This window comes from Amphimedon queenslandica, unplaced genomic scaffold (assembly GCF_000090795.2).
Source record: "Amphimedon queenslandica unplaced genomic scaffold, v1.1 AMPQUscaffold_13470, whole genome shotgun sequence".
NCBI classification, from domain to species: Eukaryota; Metazoa; Porifera; class Demospongiae; order Haplosclerida; family Niphatidae; genus Amphimedon; species Amphimedon queenslandica.
The window spans coordinates 215,167-231,002 of NW_003546294.1; the positions used below are offsets into that span (position 1 = coordinate 215,167).

Consider the following 15,836-nt stretch of genomic DNA (forward strand, 5'->3'; position numbering starts at 1 on the left):
TCGGTCATTTTAACCCTTTCGCTACATTTTAGAAAAAGATGGCGGGCATGCAGCCACCACCTCATTTTCCTTATTATCCAGCTGCCGGTCCGTCTATAGGAGGTAAGTCTACTAGTCTAGCGAGTTAGCACTTTAAATCACATCACCTTCCCCCCTAATAGTTGGACAGTATCGCTCTCATTATCCTACATCAGCTCCACCAATGCAGGTAGATGATAAAACAATATTAATTCATTCATTTTTGTTCCAACATAGAGTATGACATCACATTGGAATCTTCCTCCACCTGCTGCACAGCAGTCTCACATGCCCCATCATCACTCAAGCATGGGAGGAGGTGGAGGCAATAAAAATAAAGCCATGCCTGGGGGCCCTATGGTAAGTAATCAAGTTAATTTACGACATAAAATATATATATATATTTGATTAAAATTTAGGGTGCTTTAAAACCACCTAAAGCCCCTGAGAAGCCGCTCCTTCCTTACATGAGGTACTCCCGTAAGATGTGGGAGCATTTTAAGAAAAGTGAAGGGACTGATCTGAAGGTTTGGGAGGTCGGGAAAATAATAGGACAGAAATGGAGGGAGCTCTCTGATGAAGACAAACAAGTAAACCAGAAGTTTTAAATAGTTTTGGTTTTACTTTTTTTATTATTAGCCTTATTTTGATGAGTATGAGGCAGAAAAAGTTGTATACGATGAAAACATGAAAGCATATAAGTGTTCATTTGCTTATAAACAATACCTTGAGGCCAAGAAAATAGGTGAAAATTATAAATAAATATTTAAAAACTAGCAATTACGGTATATTATTGATTATTAGCTGAAAGACACGCTAATTCTAACTCACCTGGGCCACATGGTTACATGCCTGATTTAGCTCCACCCCCTCCTCAAGTTATAGCCCCACCCAGACACCCCTCAGGTAGCGACCCACGTCTTGTAATGTTACAGCAACAAGAGGAGGACGATGGTGAGAGAGGGAAGGAGGGATAAAGAAACGGATTCTTTTATTCTTTTTTTTGTAGAAGATGAGTACATTACTACTAAGCAGTTGGCTTCTTCAAGATATCATCGTAATCATCGCCTGATGCGAGAGATATTCAGTGATTCAGTTCTCCCTGATATAAAGTCATCCGTAACAATGTCGCGTATTGATTCATTGAAGCATCAGTCAGCATCACTCTCTGCTCATCAGAAGAAACTTGAAGATGAAGTGAATCAATTGGAGGCTAGATATTCTGAGAAAAGGAATCAGTTTCTTGATGATGCAGAGAAATTTAGGAAAGAACTAAAAAGAGTGAGTAATCGTAGAGCACATTAAATAGAATTGCTACATGAAATATCTCAGCTATTTTAAACAAATTCATAAAAAATCTGATTTTGATTGGAATCAACTGAAACTTTCTACACAACTTAAGAGCATGCATATGCATCAGGAAAAAATTATAAAACTGAAGAATTTTCTTGTAGTCATTTTTGGCGAAATTCGGCTGAAGACTCTGTACTGTAGTACAGGGACTTTGGCCTGATTTTAAAGCAACTTTTAAAATTTGTAAAAAAATCAGTTTTGATTGGAATCAATTCAAAATTTCTACACAACATAAGAACATATATGCATTAGGGAAAAAAAATTACAAAACTGAAGAATTTTCTTGTAGTCATTTTCGGTAAAATTTGTTAAGAATCCTGTTAGTACCTGTTAGCCCTAATCTTACAAACAACACCTTTGTCTTATATATAGATTCAAGATAATCCTCCTTCAAGCTGGAAGAAAACTCCCGTTCAACTGTCCTCTAAGGATATCCCTGAGCCAATTCCATCGGCTAATTATCATAAAATGTGATGGACTCATACTTACTCAAAACTCACTCAAAATTCATTAATTTTCATCGCATGGTAGTTTTAATTAATAAAAAGTAAAAGTGAACAAATCACTAATAATAAATACTACTACTCTTAGCAGTCTGAAATGTTATTCTTTTTTCTTCACCTCTTCTTGTGCAGCAACAAACTCCTTGTACTGTCTGTCAGTACCAAATAGCCAGTCCCACCACCGGAAAGATGAGCTGTAGTTTCCATTGAAGTTCTTATGATGGAAATCATGAAATCTCACACCTATAAGGAATAAAGCATAATGAGTACAACAGTGACTAAATAGCATCACTATAGTTTTTTTTACCAGCATAGCCAGGAATGAGGTTAAGTGGGTTCAAGTAGGGAAAGTCGTATCCAGAATGAACTTCAATAGTTTCCAGTAGTCTAACAAACATCCATAGCCACATGAAGACCACATGGTTGCAGAACAAAAGGACACCAATGAAGAATCCTGCACCAAGGACTAAGAAAGAAAGAATGAGACATCAAATGCTAAGTCTGCAATGGCATGCAGTTTCAAACCTAGTGTCTCTATTGGGTGCGCATATTCAGCTACCATTCCAAATGGTGCTTGGTAATGATGATGAACTTTATGCACATATTTGTAAATGCTTCTGTGGTGAAGGAGCTGATGGATGAAGTAATGCCACGTGTCCTCAATCACAAGACAAAGGAAGCAGTTAAAAAATAGCATGTACCTATAGTTAATGTATAACAATGATCAATGCTTGGTGTACAATATATTGTATACTATTCATACCATCTAGGCATTGATTCCCAGTCGTATTGGACTCCCATTATTTCATTGTAATAGAATAGACCTGATATCATTGGAGCCTACGTATAATAATAATAATAATATATGCATGTAGGCCTACTGTGTTACATACTTGTATGATAAAATGGTTAAAAAGTAATTGCAAGAAACACTTCCACTGTCCATCAACAGACTCTGGTTTCTCCTAAAATGCAATCGATAATCACTACTGTACTTAATTTATGCTACACTTCTCACTCGCTGTATTTTGTATTTCTGCATGAAGGGAAGGAACTGAGCAAGGAATCCAGGCAAGCAGAGCCCAAAGTACGAAATCTGCAATGATACAAAATAATGCAACCATCCATTTATCAGTACCTCGTGTATTATTACAGAGAACCAGAAAGAGATTGTAAAACGGGAATAATTGGTGGTCATATACTTCCAAGATGGCTCCAGTAAATAATCATCAAGGGGATTGGTTATATTTCCTACCAGCTCCACTGTGTCGTACAATGCAGAACCAAATATGTTCAGAGGCATTTTGAATTATTTTTCTCCTTTCTGACTTTCTTTCAGAGCTTCTCGTATGATATAAACGTTGCTAATGTTGCTCTAATCATGCTCCGATTCATCAGGTGATCGCTCCATTTTAACAAGCCACGCCTCTTATTTGTTTTTAACACCCACTCAAGAAAGGTGTGGCTCGTTATTGTTTGTTTTGAAGAATTGTTTGTTTTGAAGAAAATCAAAATGTCTGATCCAGCTTCAATTCTAGTATTGGGCAATAAAATGAGGGAGCAGATCAAAGAGCTGCAGGAGAGGAGAGCAGCGGCCATGATGAACGAGATAGCTGATCTTCAGAGAGAGAGGGACATTGCTTTGAGCAGGCTTAAAGCAACAGAGGGGCAGGTGAAAGAACTGCAGGCAGACAACAGCCTTTTGAAGGAAAAATGTGGAGCAGAGAATGACTTAAAAATTGAAATAAACGCACTAAAGCAACTATGCAAAGAAGAAAGACTGATTGCAAATGATCTCAAGAAGAAACTTCATGGCTCAGAGAAGAAATGCAAAGATTTGACACTGAAATTACAAGCAATAGGAACTGGAGGTGTCAATTCACCAGTCTTGGGACTTCATTCACCACTCATAAGTCATTTAAGGGTCCCTCTCTCGAAAGATAAAAGTCAGAGCATGAGCGATTTAAGCAACAGGTAAGTTTATTGTATCGCAGTCTCAAATCAAGTTATATTTATTTTAGGAAGAATGTCGAGCAAGCTTCTAGTCAACCTGGATCTCCATCTTTAACACCAGTCCAGTCTCCTTTCTCCAGCCCTACTTTTGTACCCAGAAGGTATGAGCCAGAGAGAATATAATACACAAATTCAGTTGCACATATATAGATACAAGCTGTCAACAGTAGCTAATATGAATCAAGAGACACAGACAGATGCAATGAACACAGAGCCATCCATGTCACCTATGATGGAGAATCTACCACGACCTGTACTGGAAGCACTTGCATCAGCCAGAGATGATCTCATGACACTTAATGATCAAAATAATGTGAGCCTTTTCGAGTCTGTGTGCTCCAGAAAGTTGACTATTTCTTAATTTCAGCTACTTCTTGAAAAGTTGCAAAAAGCAGAATATGAGAAGAAAATGTGGGAACGGAAGGAAGCAGAGATTAATGAAAAGCATAAGGTTTTATACTTGTTTTTGCTAATGTTGCATATTGAAAAGGACTGAATGATAATATAGGTTCTTAAGGAAGAGAGTGATGTATTATGTGAATCATTATCACAGTTCTCACAATGGGTCCAGTACAAACTATCATCAGTTGAAGAAGAGATGGACATATGCAAAGTTATTTACTCACTACATGGATCACTATCTAAAGTATACAAAACATTAGATATATTTTGTAAACTATTTTTTGTAAGGATACTCAAGCAATAGAAGAAATGAGACAAAAACTACTCAAAAGTGAATCTTCAATTTATCATTTAACATCAGTCAATGAGTGAGTGCCAATAGTTCAAATATCTTTTAATGTTATTCCTTATAGCCAACTAAAAAACGCATTGGCTGATGTAGAAATACAACTACAAGAATCAAAGACAGAAGCAAAGTAGAATAATCTATACATAGTAATATATTGGTTTAATGAGTTTTTATTTCAGAACACTAAGAGAACAGCTAAATAAAGCATTGACGAAAAAATCTTCAAGTCAACGGAAGCAGATTTCATCTCTTTACTCACCTCTTGTTAGACAGAAAGAAAAGCAAAACTTAACTGTGGCAAAGGAAGACTATGTATAAATTTATGTGATATATTTGTGTTAGAGAAAATTAACAAAAATTCCTGGCATGAGAATAATGGATGTCTAACCTATAACTAATATAATCAAGTTACAACTGTTTATAGTGTGACTACAGCTACTATGCATATATGTTAGTTGTGGGTTTATTCTTTTACAGGTTGACTTGTTGCTCGCTGTACTCCCACAGTTTCTTGCAGTCCTCATCAATCAATGCTAGCTTGTTAGGCTTAGCTATTGAACAATTAGACCAATACTTTCCAGTGATCCCCTCAGCTTCCTCAGATACTGCACAATGAAGTGTGGTCTGTGCTCCTTGTGTAGGTGTCTTAGCCAGTAACCATGATATTGGATAAAGTATCGGCTATAATATTATACCAAAGAGAGACATAATGTAAACCATGTCCATATAATTTATAGCAATGAGATATATTAAGAATGTATGATTACTAAAGCCCAGCATACACTACAATCAACAATGCGTTGCTTTCAACATTTGCCCAGCCTTTGGCCAAGCAACATGTTGCCTTGAATAGAAAACCTTTCCATTCCTTTCAACAAGGTTGACAGAAAGATCAAAGGCCAACATGTTGCCTGTAGTGTATGTTGGGCTAAGAAGGATAGATGTAATGACATACTTTAAATATGGCCTTCCAACCAGCAACTAAATGTCTTCCAAGCTCAGTATTAATGCTGCCGGGATGAAGGGAGTAAGTGGTTACCCCAGTCCCCTCCAGCCTCTTGCCTAGCTCCCTTGCAAACATCACATTGGCTAGTTTGCTCCTGAAATAAGACTTTTGGGACCCGTAATGCTTTGACCACATCATGTCATTAAAATCAAGGGATCCAAAGTAATGACCAACAGACGAGACAGTTACAATACGACTTGGAGCCGACTCTTTGATTTTATCAAGGAGCAAGTTAGTGAGCAGAAAGTGGCCAAGGTGGTTCGTTCCAAATTGCATTTCAAAGCCGTCCTCCGTGAGACAATAAGGTGTAAGCATAACACCAGCATTATTAATAAGAATATCAATACGGTCTTCTTCATCTAGGATTTCAGAGCTGAAGGTACGGATTGATGCAAGAGAAGCAAGGTCAAGCTTTTTTAAAACAACATTCTCACTGCCACTACCTTCCTTAACGTAGGACACAGCTTCTCTCCCTTTCTTTTCATCCCTACATGCTAGTATAACTCTAGCTCCTCTTTTTGCCAAGTCAAGAGCAGTCTCTTTCCCAATCCCAGTATTAGCACCTGTCACTATTGCCACTTTCCCATCAAGCCGCCTCTTACTAGTACAGGACCTACCAATGACAGCAAAGTATCTGAACGCAGCCAATCCAAGGACTGCTACTCCAGAACAAATCAAAAGAGTGCTAAGATTACAGCAGCCAAAGTTAAGAAACTCCATTTTAATTTTTTTAGCCCAGTGGGAGTTGGTTAAAAATGAAGGCGTGGCTGGGCGTTGATTAAAAATAATGGTAAAAAACTAAAAGTTTAACTATTTCCAAAAACATCTTGTATTTGCCTGTTAGGGGCAAAATGAGAGTACGTTAGATAGTAGTAAAGAGAAGAGAAGAGGAAAATTAAATTTAAAATTATTTCATGTGATTTATGGCATGAGAGTAATGGATGTCTAACCTATAACTAATATAATCAAGTTACAACTGTTTATGCTGTGACTACAGCTACTATGCATGTATGTTAGTTGTGGGTTTATTCTTTTACAGGTTGACTTGTTGTTCACTGTATTCCCACAGCTTCTTGCAGTCCTCATCAATCAATGCTAGCTTGTTAGGCTTAGCTATTGAACAATTAGACCAATACTTTCCAGTGATCCCCTCAGCTTCCTCAGATACTGCACAATGAAGTGTGGTCTGTGCTCCTTGTGTAGGCGTCTTAGCCAGTAACCACATTGTTGAAATATAAAGTGGCTATACATATAAAGAGAGACATAATGTATACAGCAATGAAATGTATTAAAATAATGTAAGATTACTAAGAAGCATACATGACATGTAATGACATACTTTAAATATGATCTTCCAACCAGCAAAGAAATATCGTCCAAGCTCAGTATTAATGCCACCAGGATGAACAGAGTAAGTGGTTACCCCAGTCCCCTCCAGCCTCTTGCCTAGCTCCCTTGAAAACATCACATTGGCTAGTTTGCTCCTGAAATAAGACTTCTGGGCCTGGTAATGCTTTGACCACATCATATCATCAAAATCAAGGGATCCCATAACATGCCCAAGTGATGAGACAGTTACAATACGACTTGGAGCCGACTCTTTGATTTTGTCGAGGAGCAAGTTAGTGAGTAGGAAGTGGCCAAGATGGTTCGTTCCAAATTGCATTTCAAAGCCGTCCTCCGTGAGACAATAAGGCGTAAACATAACACCAGCATTATTTATAAGTATATCAATACGGTCTTCTTCATCTAGGATTTCAGAGCTGAAGGTACGGATTGACGCAAGAGAAGCCAGGTCAAGCTTTTTGATAACAACATTCTCGCTGCCACTACCTTCCTTAACGTAGGACACAGCTGCTTTCCCTTTCTTTTCATCTCTACATGCCAGTATAACTCTAGCTCCTCTTCTTGCTAAGTCAAGAGCAGTCTCTTTCCCAATCCCAGTATTAGCGCCTGTCACTATTGCCACTTTCCCATCAAGCCGCCTCTTACTATTACAGGACCTACCAATGATGGCAAAGTATCTGAATGCAGCCAGTCCAAGGACTGCTACACCAGAACAAATCATAAGAGTGGTAACATTACAGCAGCCGAAGTTGAAAAACTCCATTTTAAATTTTTAGCTCAGTGGGAGTTGCTTGAAAATGAAGGCGTGGCTGGGCTTTGATTAAAAATGGTAAAAAGTGTAGTGTTTTCAAATAATTTAAAAACCTATTGTCTTTGCCTCTTAGGGACAAAATGAGAGTACATTATATAATAGTAAAGTGGTAGCTACTGAGAAAGAGCAAGAGGAAGAAGAGGAAGAAGTGAGGGAAGATTTTGAAGAATTTAAGGAGCAACAGACAAGCGAAATGATGTCACCAGTATGTAAGATTATTGACTATTATTATTATTTTATTAATTATTAGAGGAGTAAAGGTATCACTGTTGTTAATCCAAGGCCAGAGGATAGTGTTAGTTCACGTGACCAGAGTTCATTAGAACTTGCAAGACTAAAAGATTTACCCAAAGTATAATTATATTGAAATACATAACTATGTTCACATGACACCTTTCATGTACATGAAAAAGTTATGCATATTGATTTTATGTTTATTTCAACATTTGATAGTTTTGGCCGATTCTTAAGTCAACCCTTGATTACGAATATCCACTGGAATCGTTTCAAAGTATAGCATTGTGTTTTATAAATGGAAATGATGACTTAATTTCTTTTTTTCTTTTCCCTTCAGAGGGTCTATCAAGCCCTGATCTCTTATCACTGTCTCAAGATTACAAGAAGCATCTTAACCTCATAGCTCAAGTCATAGCTAATAAACAAGTAAGTACATGTGCATGTATATCAAGTATAATACATGTGGAAAAAATTTTTTAAGCTTGTTTTCTATTTTGATTTTTATGTCAGAGAGCACTGGCTAGTAGGATGAAAGATATTGAAATGTTTTCAGCTGGAATAGCACAGCAGCTGGAAAAGAGACACGAGAGAATAGAAAAAGCGTTGCCTCATTTAGAGAGAGGTAGAGCTTTAGAGCTTTTCTCTCACTTTTCTTTTTCTCTTTAGTAAATGAATTATCACAGGTCCTTGATAACATTGGATCTCTATTGGACGATGTGGTTCCACTAATGAACAGAATTAATTACTCATTGCCGGAATCGTCTCGTTTAGAACAATTGACTGTACACAAATCGACTCATCCATCACCTCCTCTTGCAGGGGGACAGAATCTCAGACATCCATTGCATGGTATGGGAATGAGAGTTCAATCAGAGCATGAGAATGAGGACGAGAGACAGGAAGAGGAGGAGGAGGAGGAGGAAGAAGAGAGTGACTGATTTTATCACAATTTTAACTACTAGTAAATGATATTGTTTGTGTGTAATGAAGAATTAATGATAACATTAATAATGTCACTCTTTCTTACTAATGCATCAACCAGCTTCTTATACTAGAAAGAATGTGAAACATTGAGGGCTCCGCCTCCTAGCCACACCTCGCAGTCACGCCCCCAAACATATGTACGCATGCATGCATACAGAAATTCTCATAGGTAAGGGCTTCGCCCAAATTAGTAGCTTTAGTAGAAATCATTTTAATGTCTCAAAAATCAAAAGTATCAAATCATAATACAATATATGATATAATACAAATTTCTATAATTACAAAGGTAAAAAAAACTTAAATCAGCAATATAATTATTTATAACTTTATAACAGCATTTACTAGTTCACACAATTCATCTACATCTCCTTCTAATAAGTAGGTGGAGGAGGATAATACCCGCCTTGAGGTGGGGGATACCCCTGCTGAGGGGGATATCCTGATTGAGGGGGCGGAGGGTACCCCTGCTGAGGGGGCGGAGGGTATCCCTGTTGAGGGGGCGGAGGGTAAGCAGATTGAGGGTATCCTTGAGGAGGATATCCTTGTTGAGGGGGCGGGGGGTATGCAGCAGGTGGAGGACATTCACCAACTGGATAACCTAATTAAAATTAACAAATAAAAAGTAAAATAAAAATATTGCAAAACTAAATATATTAAATACTTGGTTGAGGAGGTGGAGCATGGATAACAGTGGTTGGAGCAGGAACAACAAAGGTCACTTCCGGACCATGGTGTCCGTGGTGGTGGTGAGGTGGTCCATGGTGGTGGTGAGGTGGTCCATGGTGATGGTGATGATGGTGATGGTCGTGACGAACGTCATGAGCTATGTCTGCTCTAACGGCAGCATGCTGTGCCTGATGATGCTTCTCATTCGCTTTTGCCTAACAGATAATGCAATAATAGTATCTATCATTATCATGAAGCTACCTCAAGGACAATTGCTTTTCCTATATTGCCATGCAGAGCTGCATTCACTGCTTTGTGATGAAGCCTTGCTTCTTGCCTTTCTGCTCTGTGCTCTTGCTAGAAAGAGATAAAGATGAGGATTAGCTAATGGAGCTTACTCTTAAAGCTTTGCGTTCTTCTCTTGCCCAATGTCCAGCCATTTTGCTATGTAATTGTGGAAGGAAGAAAGGAGGAAGAAGGGAGTGGCTGGTTCCAGAGCATGTGACCGTGACACGGAGGTGTACAATTTAGTTTCCTAAAATAAACGGGACGCTAATTGGCATGAAGCGAAGAAAAGTGGTAAGGTATGCGGAGACGAGAGTAAAATAATGCGGAGGAAAACGGTACTCGCATGCCTTACTCAACACACATCCCAAAATGGCCGATTGGTGAGAAGAGAAGAAAGACAATCAGAAAGATAAAGAAAGTAAGAAGGAAGCCTCTCTCGATGTACCAAAGACATCTAACATACTTAATACTTGGTACTCTTTCCATTAGACTACAAATGGCGGATCTACCTCTTAGTAATAGTCCTAATTCATCCCCTTCGTCCTCCTCTTCCAAGAGGAAAGGAAAGAAAAAGAAGAGAAGGAGCCCATACAGTGACCCAGACTCACCAGTGGACTCCATCAATAATGAAACTGACAATTATCCTTTAGTAAGGAGGCAGGGGGGAATAGAGAAGTGACATGATAGTGTTTGTATATTGTAATTATACACAAATTAATAAAATTAATACTACGGATTACTTATTAAGTATTGGCTGTATTTTTTACATTGCTGCTGTTTTATTATAGCAAACTACTGATCTTGATACTCCTGTAATTACAACAGCAAAATGTGTTATATGTGGAAAAACTGTGAAACAATTAGGTAGGACTAATGTATAAATGTATTATTATTTATTCTATTGTCATTATCTCATTCATGTAGTTCGTAAACCTGAAGTCAATGTAAGTCTTACAACATTATTTCTGCTGTTAAATCTATTTCTTTCTCTCTTTTCTCATTTCTCTCACTCTCTCTCTTTTAGGGTATTGTTACATGCGAGGCTTGCCTCAAGTTAGGCATAACTCCATCCTCTGGCGATGATGGTAAAAATTCTATGGACGGATACATGACACCACGTCGTGGCCCAGTGAAGGAGCACCTCTGTAACTGTGCAGCCTGTGTCAATAAACGGTGAGAGAGATATATATATATTAGAAATGTCTATTTTCGCTTCTTCCTCTTTTTAGTGAAAATGCAGTTCCACCAGAGGTAGAGCGCGATGCCCACATAACCCAAAGCTATTGGATGGAGATCAGGCACGTTGTCAGATGCATATACAGAGATGACATGAATCTCTCAGGTGAGATGCTAGGTTTATTATTACTGAGTCTGGTTGAGTGATTAATTTGATATTAGATTTATCAACGAGGGAAAGCATTGGCTCGGACAAGATGAGGAGTATTGTGAGGAAGTTGTGCAGTCGGGATCCACACCAGTTCTTCCAGAGGCTGGAGACTTTGGCAAGGTAGGTGGTGTACATCAATTAGAATATTAACAAATCTTACAATCCAAGTTACATAAAGTACTTGCAATTATTTGTCATCATCATTATCATTGTTATTGTTATTATTAATTTGTTTTTAGGGAGTACCTTCTTGAGGTGAAAGTAAGATTATTGGAGCAGTTGTCATGTGGTTTTAATTCCCCACAACTGGCCATTGAGTTCATACAGATGCTTTTAGATGAGTACACCACACTCTGTTCAGCTCTACCAGGACTACTCTTCTTACTTGAACCACTGGTATACCTTATAATAAAGATAATTTAATCTCATCTTGCTGCCTTTCTCCTCATCCTGTCTCTCTCCTTGTAGGAGGCGACTGATTACGTCAGGAGTCTTGGTGTTACCATTGAACTGGTTAATAAGAACATTTTCCGTGAGCTCATTTTTGCCGAGTCATTCATGAGCTCAAACCTCCCACTCATTATTGCTCAGTTGAGACTGGCCTCCCTCTCTTCAGACCCTTTTCATCGGAGCACAGCAGACTCACTCTCACAAAGGTTCTCCACAATACATACATACATACATATACTTAGCTTGAACCATGGATTAAATGCATGTATATCTAGTTGTACATGTAGCTTGAATGTATGTATTTGTTCATGCATGTACAGTATGTGTTTCTGGCTGTTAGTTATTTTTGAATGATATGCTAGCCAGGACTTGGGCTTATTATAAACCCAGCTCTTTTGATTAATGATAGCATCAAGAGCTGGATATTTATATCATCTAATGCAATCACTAACAATGTAGTCATTCTCTCTCTCCTCAGGTATATATGTCTAGATAGAGAGATGGAAGAGATTGGTAGAGTGTGGAAAGTGGCCAAGGAGCAGCTATTGGTCCATCACCAAGAGCTGAAGCGGGTAGGTTTTCCAGTGCTAATGGAAATTCGACATAAACGTACATGTTTATTAACGACGATGAGGAAGGTGTTATACGCACCTATGCATGTAAATATGATGTTGTGTACTCACAATATTGTCTGGCGCCATGGGCGGGTTCGGTTCTCTTATCTGAGCCTGTTGCCTTGGCAATACAATCAACACCTGGTACATGTGCAGCCATGCGAGTTGCTGTTTACTTTTAAAATCGTATTCAAAAGATAAAGGATCATTATCTGCTAGCTATAGCTAGCGCTCTGCTCTGCTTTCCTCTTAGTAGCATGTATAGACTCCAGAAATATATTTGCTGCTTGTCGCGTGATGGAGTATTTGGAGATAGAATGAGGAGGAGAAGGAGAGTAAGACTATATAGTGATAGTAAATATACTTGTAAATGATTGCTACATGGTTGTACATTTTAAAATATCTTCCTCTCTCTTTTATAGCATGAAGAGAGACATGCTAGTCTGTCCAAGATGAAAGCTGACAACAATCTCATGAAGAAATCAGACCTCCCTCCTCCTCTCCCTCCCCCTCCTGTCACTGATGAATATTCTACTGAGCCAATTCAAGCTACTGGTACTTTTGTTAAGGTAATAAAATCATAGACACATTGAGTTACATGCATGATGTGTCCTTCATTTACATGTAGTTAAAAGATGATCCTATAGAAGAGCCTGTACAGTCTAAAGCAACAAAGTAAGACAGTGGCTCCCCTATTGTATGAAGGACTATGAGTTTCAATAATAATAATAAAGAAATTATATGAGTGATATTATACTAGTTTTACTATGCTGTTAATCATTCATTACTCATGTGACATGCATGCATGAATAGAATATATGATGTGTTTGGAGTTTAAGCATGTGAATTTAGCTATACATGACATGTACCAAGGTCGGGGTCAACCACCAACCCAAATGCTTAAGCCCAAGCACTTTAAGAAGGGCTTAAAGCATAACGATTGTAATGGCTTTTGTGATTAGGGTGCTTAAGAACAAGCACTTTTAAAAGAGCTTCAAACATTTTTGTAATAGAACGTTATACTAATAAACAAGTTGATGGACCTTTTCTGCTAAGTCAAGCGACCTCTGATGCTAATTAAGTATCCAGCTGTATTTTTATAGTCTCATGTTAGTTAGATTAGAATAAGGGAGGCTTTTCTTTTAGGCTCTCTTGGTGTTACCAACTCAAAATAGTGCTTAATCTTTGAAATTGTGCTTATAAGCACTATCAAAGCAAAGTGCTGAAGCACAAGCATTTGTGCTTTAGTGAGATTAAGTACTTGAAAGCATTGTAGGCATTTTCAAAAATGTGCTTAAATCACTTTTAAGCACAAGCACTTGTAAGTGCTTGCCCCATCCCCGAGTCATGTACATGTACATGTGTATGTGTAGTATAACACAAATCATTTACTTTTACTGTAAAGACTCTGAGCTGTAGTTTATATTTAGACTTGTAGATATGTGAATTAAAATTTTGCATTTGTATTACATGTGTACATGTACATGTAACTCTGCTCTGTCTAATAGTCAGTGACAGTTTTTTGTTGTATTTCGCTGATTACACACGGAGCTATAGCATGTACTTTAATGAAAAGGATTGTGGATGGATCTTAATAACATCCCAGTCTTCCTTAATAGAGTAACAACTGTCAATATTAGCAATTAATGATAATATTATTTTATTATTATTATTATTATTAGTTTTATTAATTGATATGCTCTATTTTTCTTATCTCCAGGTCACAAAAAGTAGATTCATCTTCAACATCTCAAGCTAAACCCTCTCTCCATCTTACATCACTTATCCCTCCTCCCTCCTCCTCCTCTTTCTCTTCCCCCCAGCAAGAAACCGACTCAACCGCAACCAGCAGCAACAAAGAGAACGAGAAAGGAAGTTGGCTGACCAAAGAACAAGTGGCCGAGTTCTCAAAAATCTTATTTAAGTGTATAAAGCCAATAGGGGATCCAGAGTTTAGGATAACAGATGATATAGCAACTCACACCATCACATTAAAGATAGACATGACCGCCATTGATCTGAGGCATGCCGAAGCACTTTGTACGAGCGAGCAAGTACACAAGTATGAAGGACTGGGGCTAAGGAGGGAGGAGATTGCTGAGGTGGCCCTCAAGCTGAATGCTATCAAGCATCTTGGCATCAGTCTCCGTATTGATGATCTTTTTGATGAGCATGGGTTCATGGTCGTTGATGGGAGTGAGATCCAGCAGGAGGAGAGAGAAGACGCTGTGTATTTTGTTGAAGACGGTCGCAACTCCATCAAAGGAAAAGAGAAACTATTGGCAGAGGAACTGGCTCGCTCTGAGCTAGTTGACTTGTTAGCTGAGAAAGAGCGAGTGATAGAGAGGGAGAACAGCGAGAGAGGGGAAGGAAGGGAGACCGACCTTCTCCAGAGCATGACGATGAAGATTAGATTCATGAAGAGCGTCGTGAACGAGGAGGTCCGGTCTAGACTGATATCGGACAGCGAACAGGTCATGTTTGAATCGTGTGATCAAGTTCAGATGAAGCTGACGCAGTTAGAGTTGAACACCGTTCGATTGATGTGTACCTCAAACTCTTCGTCTTCGTCTTCACTGGCATCTAATCTCGGGATGATTAACACATGTAAGAGAAAAGAGGCGGGGCCTGAGAAATACATGCATGCCGATGCCCACCAGCCATTTATGGATCTGCTATTGGAACAGCAGCAGGGAAAGGCCTCGGAGTTTGTTCCCAAGGGAGAGGAGGAGGAGGAGAGGGAGGGAGAAGGGAAGAAGGAGAGAAAGGAAGGGAAGAGAAGGAAGAAGGATGAGCTGGTCCTTGGTCAGTCGACTGTGCTCTCTGTGTCTATGAGGAATCAAAACTGTCAGTGTTTTGCTTGTATCGGTGCTGTTGCTGCCCAGCAAACTGATGTAAGTGCAAGTTGTTTTTGCCATGAGACCGTGACCATAGTTGACCCATGGCTGGTCATTGATAAATATTGATTCCCTTGCATGTACATGTGTGTGTTGTGTTGTAGAAAGTTTTAGCTGATTCTGAAGTTTTTTTGAGCTATGGTCATTTAAAAGAATAAGCCAAGTAAGACAAAATAAGTAAACTAAGATAAGTAAGATAAATGTTAAGTCAGTTTTAGATTGTAGTAACACATCAGGCTGGAAAAATACTTAACTTTTCATGGCGTTGCCTCTCAAATTGGATTTTTACTCAAATGTTTATAACATTGCAAAAGCATTTTAAAACAACTGCTATAAACACAGAGTCGTAGACTAGAGTCTTCCTCATTTAAATCTGTTTTTATGAAACTGTTATTCATTGGTCTGTGTTTACACAGCAACAGCAGCAACCTTTTATGTTTATCTCCACAGGTAAGTACAGGAAAAGTAATTCATTGCCCTCTCTCTCTCTCTATATATATATAATATGTAA

The 15,836-nt window shown here is 38.5% G+C and overlaps 7 protein-coding genes across 11 annotated transcripts in view; 4 read left to right on the forward strand and 3 right to left on the reverse strand.

Moving 5' to 3' along the window:
• Positions 1-4: 4 nt before the first annotated feature.
• Positions 5-1,933, forward strand: LOC100640322 (SWI/SNF-related matrix-associated actin-dependent regulator of chromatin subfamily E member 1-like). 2 transcript variants are annotated; one of them, XM_003385221.3, is made up of 8 exons: positions 5-102; positions 162-208; positions 256-378; positions 438-608; positions 658-763; positions 823-972; positions 1,028-1,299; positions 1,744-1,933. In XM_003385221.3, the coding sequence occupies exons 1-8, from the start codon at positions 39-41 to the stop codon at positions 1,843-1,845; spliced, it is 1,035 nt and encodes a 344-aa protein (XP_003385269.3). In that variant the 5' UTR covers positions 5-38; the 3' UTR covers positions 1,846-1,933. The 2 variants fall into 2 exon arrangements, with proteins under 2 accessions (XP_003385269.3, XP_019850136.1); XM_019994577.1 differs by having other exon boundaries at positions 1,031-1,299.
• LOC100640449 (methylsterol monooxygenase 1-like) lies at positions 1,882-3,267 on the reverse strand. Its single transcript, XM_003385222.3, has 7 exons — positions 3,013-3,267; positions 2,893-2,970; positions 2,768-2,839; positions 2,638-2,714; positions 2,400-2,575; positions 2,182-2,340; positions 1,882-2,117 (listed from the first exon to the last, which is right to left on the reverse strand). Exons 1-7 carry the CDS (start codon positions 3,175-3,177, stop codon positions 1,975-1,977), a joined length of 870 nt encoding a protein of 289 aa, XP_003385270.3. The 5' UTR covers positions 3,178-3,267; the 3' UTR covers positions 1,882-1,974.
• A 74-nt stretch (positions 3,268-3,341) lies between these two features.
• Positions 3,342-5,032, forward strand: LOC100637034 (uncharacterized). Its single transcript, XM_003385197.3, has 8 exons — positions 3,342-3,848; positions 3,896-3,988; positions 4,038-4,200; positions 4,255-4,338; positions 4,396-4,533; positions 4,578-4,657; positions 4,703-4,765; positions 4,818-5,032. The coding sequence occupies exons 1-8, from the start codon at positions 3,388-3,390 to the stop codon at positions 4,954-4,956; spliced, it is 1,221 nt and encodes a 406-aa protein (XP_003385245.1). The 5' UTR covers positions 3,342-3,387; the 3' UTR covers positions 4,957-5,032.
• Positions 4,958-7,779, reverse strand: LOC100640577 (retinol dehydrogenase 11-like). Of its 3 annotated transcripts, none has more exons than XM_019994580.1 (3): positions 6,984-7,779; positions 6,865-6,887; positions 4,958-5,296 (listed from the first exon to the last, which is right to left on the reverse strand). In XM_019994580.1, exons 1-3 carry the CDS (start codon positions 7,752-7,754, stop codon positions 5,110-5,112), a joined length of 981 nt encoding a protein of 326 aa, XP_019850139.1. In that variant the 5' UTR covers positions 7,755-7,779; the 3' UTR covers positions 4,958-5,109. The 3 variants fall into 3 exon arrangements, with proteins under 3 accessions (XP_019850139.1, XP_019850137.1, XP_019850138.1); XM_019994579.1 differs by lacking the exon at positions 6,865-6,887 and adding an exon at positions 5,594-5,817 and having other exon boundaries at positions 4,971-5,319; positions 7,208-7,779; XM_019994578.1 differs by lacking the exons at positions 6,865-6,887; positions 6,984-7,779 and adding an exon at positions 5,594-6,389 and having other exon boundaries at positions 4,958-5,319.
• Positions 7,771-9,091, forward strand: LOC105312150 (BLOC-1-related complex subunit 5-like). Its single transcript, XM_019994581.1, has 7 exons — positions 7,771-7,820; positions 7,876-8,007; positions 8,053-8,154; positions 8,256-8,313; positions 8,377-8,465; positions 8,550-8,661; positions 8,706-9,091. The coding sequence occupies exons 1-7, from the start codon at positions 7,818-7,820 to the stop codon at positions 8,975-8,977; spliced, it is 768 nt and encodes a 255-aa protein (XP_019850140.1). The 5' UTR covers positions 7,771-7,817; the 3' UTR covers positions 8,978-9,091.
• Positions 9,092-9,194: 103 nt separating this feature from the next.
• LOC100640704 (extensin-like) lies at positions 9,195-10,191 on the reverse strand. The gene is made up of 4 exons (XM_003385224.2): positions 10,088-10,191; positions 9,951-10,046; positions 9,685-9,904; positions 9,195-9,621 (listed from the first exon to the last, which is right to left on the reverse strand). The coding sequence occupies exons 1-4, from the start codon at positions 10,127-10,129 to the stop codon at positions 9,395-9,397; spliced, it is 585 nt and encodes a 194-aa protein (XP_003385272.1). The 5' UTR covers positions 10,130-10,191; the 3' UTR covers positions 9,195-9,394.
• A 107-nt stretch (positions 10,192-10,298) lies between these two features.
• Positions 10,299-15,836, forward strand: part of LOC100640832 (uncharacterized) — a 9,547-nt gene continuing 4,009 nt past the window's right edge. For both annotated transcript variants that reach the window (XM_019994574.1, XM_019994575.1), the window contains exons 1-13: positions 10,299-10,395; positions 10,467-10,626; positions 10,766-10,841; positions 10,902-10,921; positions 11,002-11,150; positions 11,207-11,319; positions 11,376-11,484; positions 11,604-11,760; positions 11,833-12,020; positions 12,293-12,386; positions 12,851-12,997; positions 13,057-13,103; positions 14,149-15,323. In XM_019994574.1, coding sequence (XP_019850133.1) covers positions 10,474-10,626; positions 10,766-10,841; positions 10,902-10,921; positions 11,002-11,150; positions 11,207-11,319; positions 11,376-11,484; positions 11,604-11,760; positions 11,833-12,020; positions 12,293-12,386; positions 12,851-12,997; positions 13,057-13,103; positions 14,149-15,323 — 2,428 coding nt within the window. In that variant the 5' untranslated portion in view covers positions 10,299-10,395; positions 10,467-10,473. The remainder of the gene's footprint in view (positions 10,396-10,466; positions 10,627-10,765; positions 10,842-10,901; positions 10,922-11,001; positions 11,151-11,206; positions 11,320-11,375; positions 11,485-11,603; positions 11,761-11,832; positions 12,021-12,292; positions 12,387-12,850; positions 12,998-13,056; positions 13,104-14,148; positions 15,324-15,836) is intronic.

Excerpts from the sequence above, each read along its gene's own strand:
- LOC100640322 (XM_003385221.3), top strand. The coding sequence starts at position 39 with ATGGCGGGCATGCAGCCACCACCTCATTTTCCTTATTATCCAGCTGCC. Across the intron at positions 103-161 it reads TGCCGGTCCGTCTATAGGAG|TTGGACAGTATCGCTCTCAT; the intron begins GTAAGTCTACTA and ends CCCCCCTAATAG. Across the intron at positions 764-822 it reads CCTTGAGGCCAAGAAAATAG|CTGAAAGACACGCTAATTCT; the intron begins GTGAAAATTATA and ends ATTGATTATTAG.
- LOC100640449 (XM_003385222.3), bottom strand. The coding sequence starts at position 3,177 with ATGCCTCTGAACATATTTGGTTCTGCATTGTACGACACAGTGGAGCTG. Across the intron at positions 2,840-2,892 it reads AGAAATACAAAATACAGCGA|GAGAAACCAGAGTCTGTTGA; the intron begins GTGAGAAGTGTA and ends ATTGCATTTTAG. Across the intron at positions 2,715-2,767 it reads TTAACCATTTTATCATACAA|GCTCCAATGATATCAGGTCT; the intron begins GTATGTAACACA and ends TATTATACGTAG.
- LOC100637034 (XM_003385197.3), top strand. The coding sequence starts at position 3,388 with ATGTCTGATCCAGCTTCAATTCTAGTATTGGGCAATAAAATGAGGGAG. Across the intron at positions 4,201-4,254 it reads CACTTAATGATCAAAATAAT|CTACTTCTTGAAAAGTTGCA; the intron begins GTGAGCCTTTTC and ends TCTTAATTTCAG. Across the intron at positions 4,658-4,702 it reads CATTTAACATCAGTCAATGA|CCAACTAAAAAACGCATTGG; the intron begins GTGAGTGCCAAT and ends TATTCCTTATAG.
- LOC100640577 (XM_019994580.1), bottom strand. The coding sequence starts at position 7,754 with ATGGAGTTTTTCAACTTCGGCTGCTGTAATGTTACCACTCTTATGATT. Across the intron at positions 6,888-6,983 it reads GTTGGAAGATCATATTTAAA|CCACTTTATATTTCAACAAT; the intron begins GTATGTCATTAC and ends TTATATGTATAG. Across the intron at positions 5,297-6,864 it reads CTTTATATTTCAACAATGTG|GTTACTGGCTAAGACACCTA; the intron begins GTTACTGGCTAA and ends TCCAATATCATG.
- LOC105312150 (XM_019994581.1), top strand. Across the intron at positions 8,314-8,376 it reads TCCACTGGAATCGTTTCAAA|AGGGTCTATCAAGCCCTGAT; the intron begins GTATAGCATTGT and ends TTTTCCCTTCAG. Across the intron at positions 8,662-8,705 it reads GTTGCCTCATTTAGAGAGAG|TAAATGAATTATCACAGGTC; the intron begins GTAGAGCTTTAG and ends TTTTCTCTTTAG.
- LOC100640704 (XM_003385224.2), bottom strand. The coding sequence starts at position 10,129 with ATGGCTGGACATTGGGCAAGAGAAGAACGCAAAGCTTTAAGA. Across the intron at positions 10,047-10,087 it reads AAGAACGCAAAGCTTTAAGA|CAAGAGCACAGAGCAGAAAG; the intron begins GTAAGCTCCATT and ends ATCTCTTTCTAG. Across the intron at positions 9,622-9,684 it reads TGCTCCACCTCCTCAACCAA|GTTATCCAGTTGGTGAATGT; the intron begins GTATTTAATATA and ends AATTTTAATTAG.